Here is a 14,208-nt window from a genome sequence, read left to right as displayed (position 1 = left end):
GTCCTTGCAGCCCACAGCACCCCCACGCCCCCCTCTGCTCACGCTGGTCTCCTCAGGCACTGAGAGAGTTTTGACAAATACTGAGGCTACTGTCCTGGGATCTTCTGACCCTCAAGGAAAACGGTCTCCTGACATTCTCGGTCAGCACGGTTTAATAGCTGGTGGCTCCCAGCTGTTAGCACTGCTCTGCAAGAGCCGCCTCCTTCGGCACTGTCTACAGAAGGTACCTGGTGCTTCGGCCTCAACGAGGAGGGCAGAGCAGCCAAAGGCACATCTTGGAGACGGGGGTGTGAACCCAGCTGCAAGACTGTACACAAGTCACCTCATCTCTCTGAGCCTCAGCTCTCCCACCTGCAAAATGGGGATTACCAACAGCCACCACGCCAGCTGCCAATGCCCCCGGAAGAGCCTGGCACTGGGGCAGGCACAGAACAGCGGCTCGGCGGAGGCTCCGAAAATGGCCGATGCGAAGGAGTAAATCAATCAGTAAAGCGGGGTGTTTAGTATAACAAAATCAGAAAGAAAAGGAACAAAAACGTGTGGTTTCTTTGGGGAAAGGAGGGGGGGCTCTAGTGCTTTTAATTTAAGAGGGGGGGAAAAAACCACTTCATTGCAAATTTTTGTCGGCTCCACTCCCGATGTTGGCAATTTACATCTCATTACAACAAACGCTTCAGATTGCTGTTTTGCTTTTAAAAATTTCTGAGGCATTGTTCTCTTTCAAACACATGTGACCAAATTAGCCACAATAATAAGCACTTGCGCCAAGAGACAGCATTGTACGGTCTGGCGCAGATATTTTAAGTAACAAAGGAACTTTTTTCACTTTGCGAGAAGAGTAGGAATCAAAAAAAAGAGGCCTTTTGATCCACTTCAGGTTTATTTTGGGGAAAATATACCTTCCGTGGAGAAAAACCTCTCAGCTGGGTAAAAGCAGCTTTTTAAAAAAAGTATAAAAGGTAGTACTTGTCTTCTCATTCAGTCATTCACGCACCCATTCATCACACAGTCCCTGACCGCATACCAGGAGCTTGGCCCTGAGGGAGGCCCTGGGGACCCCGAGACAAATGAGGTAGGCCCAGTTCTGGAGGAGCTGAGACCAGAACATATGAAACAGTACTGCATCGAATACAAATAGCTGTGATTTGCTGGACAAGCACTGGATTTAGCGTTAGAAAACCCGGTGCAAATCCTGGTCTTGCTATTTATCTTTCCTCTTTAAGCCCCAGGGGCCTCCTCTGTGAAATCGGAATTGTGGCACAGAGAAGGGGCTGGGCAAACATCTGTTGGCACAACAAACAAATTAAATTATACCGTTCTCTGTTCTTCTCTAGCTTAAATTGGACTAATGCTGTTCTTTCTGAAAACCTTTTTAAAAAGCTAATGCTTGCGTGGCTTCCAGGAGGTTCAGAAATCACCTATTTCTTCTCTCTCTCTCTCTCTCTATATATGTATATATATGTTTGGATACTAAATACCATTTCTGCTGAAGCAGAAAGGCTAATAATGTTAGATTTTTCTTAAAGAGCACTAAATTCTTCCATTTACTTCGCAAGTGAATAGGAAGTTTCTCTGCTTCGGGTATAAATTCTAGTTTCTTCCTCAAGGCAAGGTGAATCAAGCCCAAATTCTTAGGGGCATACAGAACACCAACTGTGGCACAGAGGCATGCTAGATGTGGTAGAAAAAAGATGATTCCACTTTGTTGGAAAGGACCTGAGCATGGTAACTGCCATGTAACAATGAAGGAGGTACACAAGGCCCTTGACAAGAGACAGAGGAAAAGACCCAGAGCCAGACAGGAGGCTCCCCCTCTGTGGACCCCACTGTCCCCTCTCAAAAGGCATCGGTCACTCTCGCCTGCTGTTGTAGCTACACATCTGTTTCTTACCCCATTATGCTTCCAGTGAGGGTGGGGACAAGTCTGGTCTCAGTCCCCCAGTAAGAATCTACTAAGCACCTACTAAGCGCCAGTCCTGAGCTCGTTGGCCTTGAGTGAGTCACAGTCCAGCAGTGGAGAGAGACAGGGAACAGATCATGACCATGCTGTGTGGCTGACGAGGGTTAGAATAAAGATTGGGAACAGAAACAAACGGGGGGTGCCACACTTGGAGGGGACAAGGAAGGCTTCAGAAAGATGGTCACAAACTTCTGAGATGGGGTTTAAGGGATGGATGGGAGGAGCTGATTGGGTGGGAGGGCTGGAGCAGGGTGGTTATCGTGACATGGTGAAGGCAAGCGGCACATAATCCAGGCTCCCAGACTGACCAGAAAGTGGAGAGCAGGATGAACCGCACAAGTTTGGGGAGGGAGAGGTCACCAATGGCTCAGTGATCCTGGGAGGCTTCAAGAAAGAGGTGAGCTCTCTGATGGGTAGCTAAGGTCTGGGGAAGGTGGAGGGGCGGTCAGGCAGGGGACGGGATCACAGCAAGCAGTGGCGCTCCGGGTCCTTTGCCCCCTCCTTCTCCATTTTCTGAGTGCCTTCTGTGAGTGAGGGCTGGGGCAGGCTTTGCCAGGCACAGGCAGAAGGCGGCGTTCTAGCCTGAGGTCCTGGACTGGGTGAGATCCCTGCAGTGCATGGATGCTCAGATGCTCACAAAGGGGGTTGGTCCCTGAGGGAGTCAGAACCACAGAGCAGCAGAGCTGGAATGGACCCGAGAGAGCCCCCTCTCCACGGGGGAGAAGCCCAGCAAGAAAGGGGTGGCAGGAGTGAGCCCAGGTCCCCAGACATGGGGTCAAGGTATCTTCCCAGCTTTGAGGAACTGTAAACGCCTATTCCAAAGGACACATTTGCTTCTCCCTGAGAAGGAAAGGCGACTGACATCTACTGAATGTCTTCTTTGTTAGACCTATTTTTTAGCTTTGTAGCACGTTTCACCCCACTGTCAAGTGATGATTTGTTTAATGTCTCCCTGGCTGGAACAGAAACTCTAAGGACAGCCACAGTTTTGTTCACTGATATCCCCAGCACCTAGCACAATGTCCTCGGCACACAACGAACACTCCTTAAACATGTGTTGAATGAAAGAAGTTAATCCTCATGGTAGTCCTGCAAAACAGATCTTATCTTTTTAGAGGCTCAGAGAGGGAAAGTAATTCTCCAAAAGTCACACAGGTGGTGAGTGCTCCAATTCAGGGTTGTTGGACTCCAAAGACTTGCTCTTTCCACTACCCTACACCTCAGCTAACGGCAGTTTTCAGATTTCCCAGGTGTCTCACGTAACACCCACTCTGTGGACCCTCGACTCATCTCTGACCTCCCCTGACTTCCCCAGGGGGTCCATGAAGAACTCCACAATAGTGCAGGGTGCAGTGGGGAGGAGGAGGTGTCCCCGGGATTCATCTCACCTCTAGGAGCACCTCACCTCTGCCAGCGGGTGGCCAGGGAAAACCGGACTGGGTCCTCACCTGTATTTCTTCGATCTCTCTCCCCGCCCAACTATCTGGGCCCAGATAGCATCCAAACAGCAGGGATGTGCGGAAGAGCTTGGGTCTGCTGAGCCAAAGAAGCATGAAGGCCCCACACCCACACTGAATGCACGTGAAATGGCCTTTGGTCCTGGACCAGAATTAGCTGGGTTGGGGGGCTTGGGGGCTGTGATGGGAATAAGTGGGGTAGGTGGCACAAGATTGCTGAGGGGCTGCTGTGGGGCATAGTGAGCAACCGAGGGCAGGAGTTATGGGGAGCAGAATTCCATCACGTGGCTGATGTCTCCCAACCAAATCAATCCATGACCTTGGCCTTGCTCAGTTTCTTCTTCAGGCCGTGAACCGTTCCAGAGCAGGGACCATCTGGGATTGATCTTTGCTAAATGGTTGTTGATTGATTTCTCTAGTTCAGAGGGAGACAACAACCAGAGGTTGAGGGACCGTACCCAGGGTCACTCCAGTGGGGAGGAGGCCACGCACCACCTACAGGAGGGGTGGGACAGTCTCTAGCTGCTCTCGTCTTCCTCTGCGGCCTCCTCTCTCCCTCCTACCGACCTCATCATTATGCAGTCCAGGCAGAAACTACACTATTTGCAGTTCGCAAATAAGCCAGCTGTTCACACAACTCTAAATCTTCGTTCAGGTTCTCCTGTTGTCTGAGGTGCTGTCTCCTTACACTTCATTTGAATAAATCTAACTCGTTTCTCATTTGGGGGCCTTCTTCAGCCACCTACAGCACCTACCCCTGCCCAGGCATGGAAGGAGCCTTCCTCTACATCCTATCCCAACACCCTGAAAGCCCAGAGCGCAGCAGGCTCACGCGGCATCCCAACCATCTGCTGATGAGCCTGTGACTTCTTTAGGGCAGTAATAGGGTCTTCGCTATTTGAATTCTCTGTGTCCAGAGCAGAACCTGGGAGAACAGAGGAGGAGTCCGATAAATGTTCCCACACAAATCATTTCCCTACAGATCCATCCAATAATGGAAAGAAGCTGCACTGGAAGTCAGTGAGTAAGCGTCCTGTCTCCAGGGGAATGCTATAAGAGGCTGGGTGGTCACTTGGCAGGGAGGCTACAGAAGCCTTCCTGCCCTGTGTAGGAGGCTGGACTAGGTGAACCTTGGGGCTCCTGACAGGACAAAGGTGCTGGGACTCTAAGAATTACTTGCAACCAAACTCAGAATGCCACTGGGACCAGCAAGGGAGGGTGTGGCCGGCCTCCGGGTCCTGCTGAACCCTGGGGGTGAGGCTGAGACTGATTCCATCCATTCATCTTGTCTGAACATTAGCTTTCCACTGCTTCAGGATGATTAATTTGTTCAAATTCCACGTGGCATAGGCATGTCCTATTCCCTCTGGTCTTGAGTTTTCCCATCTATAAGATGGGGGTGAGAGGTTGGATTGGGTTCTCTTTAAGGAGATAATTTCTATAAAAACTCTAAGGCGGCCAGCCCAGTGGCTTAGTGGTTAAGCTCGTGCGTTCCGCTTTGGCGGCCCGGGGTTTGCCAGTTTGGATCCCGGGTACGGACCTACGCAATGATTATCAAGCCGTACTGTGGCAGGTGTCCCACATATAAAGTGGAGGAAGATGGGCATGGATGTGAGCTCAGGGCCAGCCTTCCTCAGCAAAAAGAGGAGGATTGGCAGCAGATGTTAGCTTAGGGCTAATAAACTTTCTCAAAAAAAAAAAAAACTAGGGATTTTCTGTTTGGCATCTTGAGGCCCTAAAGTTTGGCAAGGCTGAAACTATGAAGAAATGGTAGACTCTTAAATTAGGCAGGAAACATCCCACCCAACAGCTCAAGGGTCCAGCAGTCCCAGAACCCACTGCAGCACATAAAGGTCTAGTCATGAGGGCAGGCAGGAGACGGCTACTGCAGAAGCACAGGGGCCCAGTGAGTGCCTGTGTGCTCAGACTCCTGACGCGTGGAACAGCGAGACAGAACTCAGTGTGAATGGTTTTGCCATTTCCTAGTTGTGTGGGCTCAGGCAAGACACTTAATCTCTCTGAGCCTGCTTCCTCACCCGATGATCCTATCTACTGCCGAGGTTGCTGCCTAGATGAAGAGCACCTGGCGCCAGGCCCAAAGCCTGTGTGCAAAGGCCAGCCTTTGCCTGTAAGGACCCTTTCCCACCTTTCCCACCTCCCTTCCTCTGACTGGCAAGTCCAGCAGAAAACAAGCCTGTCACACGGCCACACCAAAGCCAATGACCAGCAGGCACATTCCTATCTGGCAATGGAGAAAAGCGCGACAACTCCCGCAAATTGTGGCTGCCCGAGAAGGGAGCAAAGGACAGCCCAGAGTTATCCCTCAGCCCCGTGTCCACCGTCCCAGAAAAACGAACTCTAGGGGGAAGGAGGAAGGAGGGTCCTGGACTCCTGCCTCTTGGAAATCAGCTCTTACAATAGTCTAGGATGAACTGCAGCTAATTCCTATTTAGTCAACAGTGCAAAAAGTCCTTTAAAATGGAGGATGACCTGGATGTTTAAGAGAAACAATTCCAGTTCTCACTGCTAGGTCTTCTCCTGCCATCCAGATTAAGGAGGCACAGGGCACGTGGTTTTGGCCCCGCTCCACCACCAATTGAGGCGGCTGGCAGGGTGGACCTCCTGGGCCTCACTTCTATAACTGGACCTGCCGACCTGACCTGACAGGATGTCTGTTGCCCATCCTCTCCAGCTCTCTCTCAAAGCCCAACTTTTGTGAGCGCTCCTGATTACTGGTGAGAATGAACTGAAGGCTGAAGGAGATGGAAAGAGCTCTGCCATGAACAGGCCCCAGGAGGAGAGCCTGAGGTAAAGAAGAAATTGAGCCATAACCAGTGATGTCTGAAGAATTGAGCGTGGTCAAGAGGAGTGTTTGAGGACTGGAGCTGGGAAGATAGAATTCTGCCCAGGAAAAGTGGGTGGGGGAAGATTCTATAAACTACAGACCAGTGAGCTTGAAATCAAGTCCAGGTGTAGTTGTAAGACGGACTATTCAACTATGATTTCTGAGGACTTACAAGGGCAGGTAGTAATCTCCAGGAGACATAGGGTTCGACCAAAGATGATGATATGCCAGACAACCCCATCTGTGCTCCGGGCAGGACAATGCATGCCTGTGACATACCATGCATCGCACACACATTATCTCACGTGCATCCTCAAATGATCCTACATCGTTCATGATGGACCCACTGAGCAATGACTATGTGCCAGCCCCTGGACAGAGGTCTTTACATGCTTTCACTCATTTAATCCTCTTAGGAACCATATGGTTGGTACTATCATTGACTCTGCTTTACAGATGAGGAAACTAAGGCCCAGGAAGTTAAGTAACTTCCCAAAGTAACAAGATTAAACTGTGGAAAAGCCAGGGTTCAAAACCCCAGTATTTCTGACCCCAGTGCCCACACAGTTCTTAATCACAGCTGGCTCTCCTGCCTGTGTGTGGTATGCATTAAGACAGCCATTTGACAGAGGAGAGAGCAGAGGCTGAGAAGGGTTAAATCACTTGCTTGAAGTGCACAGGTAATGAATTAGAAAGCTGAGATTCAAACCCAAGTAATCTCTGCTGCCAAAGCCCAGGCCGCCTCCAGCACAAGGGAAGCCAGCAGGAGGCATCTGGCTGACATTAGCTGCCTTTTCAAATGCACCATCAGAGACCTGTGCTTAAAGATCCAGCTCAGACCGCAAAGGATTTTAAAGATCAAAGCTGGTATTTTAACGGACGTTGGACAGAACACAAGGCACGAGCTGAGAGGGGAATAGAGGTGACAGAAACCCAGCTCTAAAGAGACAGATTTGCAGGTCACAATGGCTTTCTCCTTCTTCAAAAATTTTGACCAGCTTGTGATCTGGCTAACAGGGACGTTCTCTCTTCTTTTCGCATTCTTCTCTCTCAAATGGAGATGATAATCCTTACCTGGCCTTGCAGTAAGGCTATGGGAATAGTCCAACAAAATAAAAATGTCAGGGTGTTTTGAACCTGTAAAGTGCCATGCACACGTGAATTACCACTATTTTCTTAGCATCTATGCCTCTTCTGGTCAGAATTCTTGATTTCCACCTACACTCCCTGACAACGCACACACAGTCTCAAACCATCAGACCCCTCCCTCCTGCAAGCACAGCCCTTGTTTTGTTTTGCTGGTGTCACGGTGCGTATGTCTGTGCTCCCACGGGACTGTGTGTGCATCTTGAAGGCAGGGATTACGTCTGCTCTCTATAGTCCTCACAGAGCCCTTGCAAGCCTTAGCTGAACTAATGTTACCTGAATCTCACCAAAATGAATTTAACTCTCTAAGAGGTACTTACAGTGCTAAAAACTGAAGAGATTTCTAAGCCTTGGTTTTTGACCTCTAAGAACAAGGCACCTAGGTGAGGGGAAACCAAGAGAGACCCTGGAGCCTACTCCTCCACATACACCGGAGCTCACCCTTGGAACGGGCTCTCTGCTGTTCTGCTTCCCTTCATCCCTTGGAATTCTCTGATCCTGCCAAGCTCCGGTTTAATAAACACAGCTCTAACCCCCTGGCTTGTGAATGTTTAAAAAAGGGACTGTCTTGTTCATGTCTATACTCCCAGCACCTAACACAAGCCTGGCACAAGGCACACCCTCAATAAATGTTTGCTGAATGAATCAAAGAATACATGAACAGATATATACACAAATAAACCTGTACTTTATAAAGCACGATTATCTTCCTCTTCATGCTCTTTGCATCCTCAGCATTTACTCTTTTGGGAGAGGGTGGGCAAGAAAGAGGAGAAAAGGAAAAAGAGATTGCCATTTATTGCACATTTATAATATGCTGCCCACAGGGCTATATTCTTTCCATATGCTTCCTCATTTTATGTTGACACTGTCACAGAGGTCTTGAAAGAAGGGACTCTCGGGGTAGGGAGTGAGGTTCCTTCTCATCAGAGAGGGCTGCTTCCCATGCTAAGATCATAGAAAAGGAAAGTTCTGTTCTATAGAAAAACGTCCTTTGAGCGGGGCAGAGGGGTCACCCCCATGTCAGCAATAATGAAGTCCAAGGACTAAAGAGGGCCATGTGGGGCAAGGGCCCAGAGAGAGGACACAGCACCAGGTCTCAGGAGACCCCCTGGGAATAGGCCACTGACATTTTCTGAGCTTGTTTCCTTATCAGCAACATGAGGGCAACGGCTTATATCCTCTCTAAGTTCTTTCACAAATCCCTGACTCCATATTCTAGAGGATCTTTCCCGTTAAACCCATCTTATATTTATTTGTGGAACAAATGAAAGAAGAACGAATAAGTGCACAAATGAAGATGCGAGCCATCCAGTGAAGTCTCTGAAACATCTTCTTACACCGTCTTGCTGCTGCCCCCCCACCCTTCTGCCCCCAACCTCCACAAGGTGCACCACTACAACCCCTGGCTGTTAGGGGACCTGCTTGCCACTCCAAGGTCCCCATCAGGCTTAAGAGGCCAGGCTCTTGCCCTCTGCCCACTCCCATCCACCGTGTGCAAGATGCCAACGCCTAGAAGAGTCAGCAATGATTCCTCCTGGCAGGGAGCCTTCCTTTTAAAACTGAACATCTCCTGACCTGTTGGCCTCTCTTGTTTCTGAATTTGCCTACTAAAGAGTGGATGATCCAGCACCCAAGCTGGACAAAGGCCCTTGAACTGGGTCCAAGGCAAGGTGTACAGGAGAATATAAGCAAGCACAAGCCTTCAAGAGCAATGCTCAAGCCAGGCCCATGGGGCCAAGGATGGTACAGGCCAGGCCACGTATCAACCCCAGGACAGGATGTGCTCCTTAGAGGGCACATGCAGTTGACAATCAGAGGGGGTCTCTCAGTCACTTTTTGGCTGTTGTTTGCCTTGTTGTTACAGGTTTCTTGGTGTTACGTGTAGAGCAGGAGCTATTACAGCAGGGGAGGCATCTTCCCCGACTCACTGTGAGTTCCACCTTCGAATGCTAGTCCCTTCCCCAGAACTCATTACATTGTATCTTAGTTACATGCTTACATGTTTACCTCCATCACCTTCCCCTCTCCAACTTCCAATGTCTGAGTCTTCTTTGGATCTCCCCAAGTTCCTAGGCTCAGAAAGCATACGGTCAATCTCAGCTGACTGACTGAATGAACAAGTGAACAAACATATACATAACCCCTTTTATCTCCTACAATAGAAGATCCTGAGAGGCAGAGAAGTTAGGTAACCTGCCCAATGTCATATAGCCAATTACTGGTTGGGAGAGCCAGAGTTAAAAACCCGAACCAGACCCTGTCTTAGTCCCTCCACTAAATGGTGTGGAAAAGGAGCTAACAGTAACTGAGAATCAACAGAACACCAGGCACTGTGCTGTGTGTCCCAAGGCTGCGAGGGGGATATTATTATTTCCATTTTACAGATGAGAACACCAAGGCTCAGAGAGGTGCTCTCTGCCTAGACTGCCCCTCACTCTTCCCACCCGCACACTCCTACCTGGATAACAAAAATTCATCCTTCAGGCTCCAGCTTATAAATCATTTCCTTCAGGAAGCCTTTCTTTCCTGATCCCCTCAAATTCGGTAGGTGCCTTTCCTCTGCTGTCCCACAGCCTCATGTGCTCCTGTCCCCGTGGTGGTATTTATGCACAGTGCTGTCGCTGACTATGTCAGTGGACATCTCCCCCTCGAGGGCAGAGGGCAAAGACTGTATCTTAAACATGCCCAACTCTTACCACCTGGCAAAATGCTTGTCAAACAGCAGGAGACGAGTAAATACATGTGGAAGAAAAGAGGGAAGAAGGGAAGGGTGCAGAGAAGAAAGGAAAGAAGGAAGGAAGGAAACAAGGTTCCTGAAGCCAGAGTTGGGAAGTGGGGATTTTGGCGTTTGAATCCAGGCCTGCCTGGTTCCAAAGACTAGACCAGACTGGACCAGATCCACAAAGAGAAACAACTTCCCCTTCCCCTTTAGGGTAGAGACCCTTTTATAATATTCTTGGGGATTTGTCTTAGAATTTGGCACATCATCATTCTTCGATTACCAAGTGCTAATCAATGGACTTTAAGCTTTCACAGATCACAGATGGGGGGGATTTTCCGGGACTCCCATGGCACCTACAGCACCAGGTACTGCACATGCAGGTGCTCCATGCAGACTTGCGGCTTGAGCTGATTCATACTCAGTCCATCCCACTCTGATGACCACAGTAACTTAGGTCAGGGAAGAGCCTGCCACTGGCCCTCATGATGGCATTCAAGGCCTATGGGATGGGAAAGCCTGGAAAGATCAAGACACAAAACTATGGTTGGGGTCAAGTTTCTCTAAGTCTTTTAAGACTAAAGAGGCACATCCTGATGTAAAATGCAGTGTCTTATTGCCCCAGAGGTTTAGGAGTGGTTTCTGGAGTTTAAACTTGTTCATGATCATGCGAAATAGGCAGTTACCCTGGGTGTGGAAATAGCATGTGGAGAATTTATGTTGTTAATTGTACTTCCCCCGCTACCCCCCAGGAAGTTTACAAAAGGCGTAGCAGACAGAGTGCAATGAAAATAAAAATTAGTCATTTGAAGACCGGAACATACTTTTTCTCTCTGAAAATTCCAGTTCTCTCCCCACCCCCACTGTCACTCCAAGACCAAGACAGCTTTCAGAGAAGTTTACATTTAGGGTTTCTTTTTAAGATTTTATTTTGATAAAGAATTTAATAACTTTTTAAGTTGCATACCACATGTGACCTTCAGTGTCACTGGCACCTCCACGGGTTATGATTTGGGAGAACGGCCAAGGCTGAGTCGGGGCGTGGGGAGGTGACCAGCCCAGGAGTCAGGGGACTTGGTTGAGATGTGCTCTGCCACTGCCTCCCCAAGTGAAGGGAAGTCTCAGCCTCAGTTTCCTCCTTTGGGACAAGGGCATGAGAAGGCCCTCGGCTGACTCCCCGGGGCATCCTGAAGATCTACTGAAGCCCTGGGGACAGTTTAAAGGACAGGCATCTATAAATATAAGTAAGGTAGGGTAAGGGCATGTTCGTCTAAACATCAAAAAAGATTGAGGCTTTTCACATAAATCTAGTACCTAGATAATGGAACCCTTCCTTCTTGAGTACAAAATGGTAACTGATTTAAACTTTGGGGATAGAACTTGTGTTTCTAGACTGGATTACTCCCTTTTTTATCAAAACACACTGACTTAGGGTTATTAATGACTGTCCTGGGGGGATGTGGGGGCGATGAATTAGTGTTATACTGACTTCCTCAACACCGACTGGAGTCTTGTGTTATGAAGGGAGTGTTTCTGTCTTTTCCTCTCTGGTAAGCAGTCATTTCTCCTGCTGTCAAGGCTGCTGCCTTTCAGATTTCCCCTGATTCCTTCTTCTAAACCACATTAGATGAGAAAACCTAAAAACCTGGTTTGTTAAGATTAGGTGCAATATAACAGCCTACTAAGTTCTTCTAAGCAAACCAAAGGAATTCTATACATCTTTATATTAATCTTCCTAAGGTCATGTGCCTCTCTGCTCAAAAGCTTTATAATTTTTCTCATTTCTACCAAAACAAGTCCAACACCCCAGGCTGGTAGTTTTCCAGGCCTTCAGTCATCTGTCCTCAAAGCACATTTGCAGTATCTCTTCTTAGTGGGCTCCAGGTGTCTTCCCATACTCAGTGAGTGCTCCTCTCAGCCTCTTCTTGTGCCTTGAAACAATACCCACCCTTCAGGCCCAATTCACCGCCCACCTTCTTCCTGAAGTCTCCCTCAGTTAGATAACTTCTCTCCATCCTTTTAACTCTCCCATCATTTTATCTTCATCCCTCCCATGGCATTATCACTTTCTGACTTAAGGTAATACACTCTTTTGGGATCATATCTAGTTCTCTTTACTATCCTGAAACCTCCCTGGAGAGCTTTCCCATAACCCCTGGCACTGCCTCTTGCTGAATACATGCACAAATGAGTGGTGGTGAACACTGTCAACTCTTGTTCCCTAGCCACATTTCTCAATGTCCCCCACTGTGTTCTAGATGGCTAAGGCTGCTGCCTTTATCAGCTGCTCTCGGCTTCCCAGTGGGAGAGAGTGGCTCTACCTCGGGGTAACTTCTGAGCCAGCTCCCTGCCCTTCCCTAGCCTCAGGGACACTTGGCCCACCTCTCCCCCTTGCTCTTCTGGAAGAGGGGCTGAGCAAAGCATCCCGCCCGTGTGGAGTGGTAGGTGGCCTGCGGGGGCACTCACCACTGCCAAGCCTCAGGAGCAGCACGTCCTGGAGCCTCCGGTTGAGGTCACGGAGCTCCTTCATTTCGGACACAAGTGCCCCGTACTCCTTGAGCTTCTTGGCCTGCTGTACCAGCTGCCTCCGAGTCCGCTCCAGCTCCTGCTGGAGATGGCGCATCTCCTCCTGCTGCTGCTGATAGTTGCGCAGCAGCTCCTCGTACAGAGCCCGGGGCACGACGGCATCCTCCAGACTGTCCATGTCCTCCGTGCCCGGCGAGGCCTCCACGAAGACCTCTTCTGGACAAGTGCTGTGGCCCAGGCTCAGGCCGTTCTGCTTCTCCAGCCGGGCCACCACTGCCTCGATGCTCTTGTGCGCCACTTCGCTCGGCTTCCGCCCCTCAGGTCTCTGTGTAGGACAACGAGAATCAGTTCAGGCAAGGGCAGCTGGGACTTTCTTGGACTGCAGCTCAATATTTCCCCAGACAATCCTAGAATCACAGAACCACAGAACATCAGTGCTTGGAGAAACCTGTGCAAACACTTAGTCAAAGCCCTTCATTTTACAAACAGGGAAACAGAGGTCCAGAGTGGGGAAGGGTCTTGCCCAAAAGTCACACAGTCAGTCGGTGGCAGAACCAGGACTCTGGTCTCCCGGGCCAGCACTTTTCCCATTCCACCACTCTGCCTCTTGGATGCATAGTACACCATGACCACCTGCCCCAGCCTCCCAGCCCCCAGCCCCACCCACAGTGCTAGGCAGTGCCACAGTGCTAGGCTCACAGTGGGTGTTCACTGTGTACTTGGGGAGAATCAGTGAGAAATCAGGCCAGGCCAAACCATTCCAGGGAAGTCACCACTCAAATCTTTTCAACAATAAAAACATAAAAACCAAAAGAAGGGTAAGGGGGCATTCCATCAAGTAACCTTTCCTCAAGAATGCTTTAGGGGGGCAACCAGGTCTTGTTTTCTCTGTTTCTCCACAGCCTACTTAGAACTGGCACTTGGCAGGGGCTTCATAAATGTTTACTTAACTGAAAAATTCAAAGAATGCTAGCACTGGAAGGTTCTTCAGTTTAACTCCCTCATTTTACAGGTGAGGAAATTGAGGCTTAAAGAAAGGGCTATACTCAGGGTCACACAGTGAGCTACGAGCATCGCCAGACCCAGAATTTGGAGCCCAACTTCCAGCACTAGGCTCCTTCCCCTACATTGCCAGCTTCTCCGTGGACACTGGCCAAGCGGAAGCTCAGTAAGACAGTGGACACAGAGAGGACAGTTCACTGAGAAGAGAATTATCCAGGCCTCCCCAGGGGCTGAGATTTCAGCTGCCTGAGGAAATTCCAGCTCAAGTGGACAAAGCTTCTGTTGAGGGGAACAGGAGTTCAAGGACCAAATGATTTCTTCACCCAGGGCAGGAGGGCTAGGAGTTCTCTGGATTGGGGGCACTTGTAGGAGGTGCAGACAACTGAGGACACAAAATTCCAGACACCTTAACTATGTCAGGTCAAGCCTGCCTTAACCTCTCACTAAGTTTCTGGAAATTGAAGGAAAAAAACAAAAAACCATGACGTTGAGATTGAGTTACATGATAAAAGTCCTGTCATTTTATCCACTGGGATAAGGTGCTGCCAGC

The 14,208-nt window shown here is 49.3% G+C and overlaps 2 protein-coding genes across 5 annotated transcripts in view; both read right to left on the bottom strand.

Annotated features, from left to right (window-relative positions):
• The window catches only part of AGBL4 (AGBL carboxypeptidase 4), a 1,241,053-nt gene that overhangs the window by 252,227 nt on the left and 974,618 nt on the right, over nucleotides 1-14,208 (bottom strand). The gene's annotated exons all lie outside the window — the stretch shown is intronic.
• The window catches only part of BEND5 (BEN domain containing 5), a 48,099-nt gene that overhangs the window by 18,234 nt on the left and 15,657 nt on the right, over nucleotides 1-14,208 (bottom strand). The window contains exon 3 of the mRNA XM_046660690.1: nucleotides 12,597-12,981. Coding sequence (XP_046516646.1) covers nucleotides 12,597-12,981 — 385 coding nt within the window. The remainder of the gene's footprint in view (nucleotides 1-12,596; nucleotides 12,982-14,208) is intronic.

This window comes from Equus quagga, chromosome 5, assembly GCF_021613505.1.
Source record: "Equus quagga isolate Etosha38 chromosome 5, UCLA_HA_Equagga_1.0, whole genome shotgun sequence".
Lineage (NCBI taxonomy): Eukaryota > Metazoa > Chordata > Mammalia > Perissodactyla > Equidae > Equus > Equus quagga.
The sequence above is the reverse complement of the archived record's forward strand: the minus strand, read 5'-3'. Positions and strand labels throughout refer to the sequence as shown.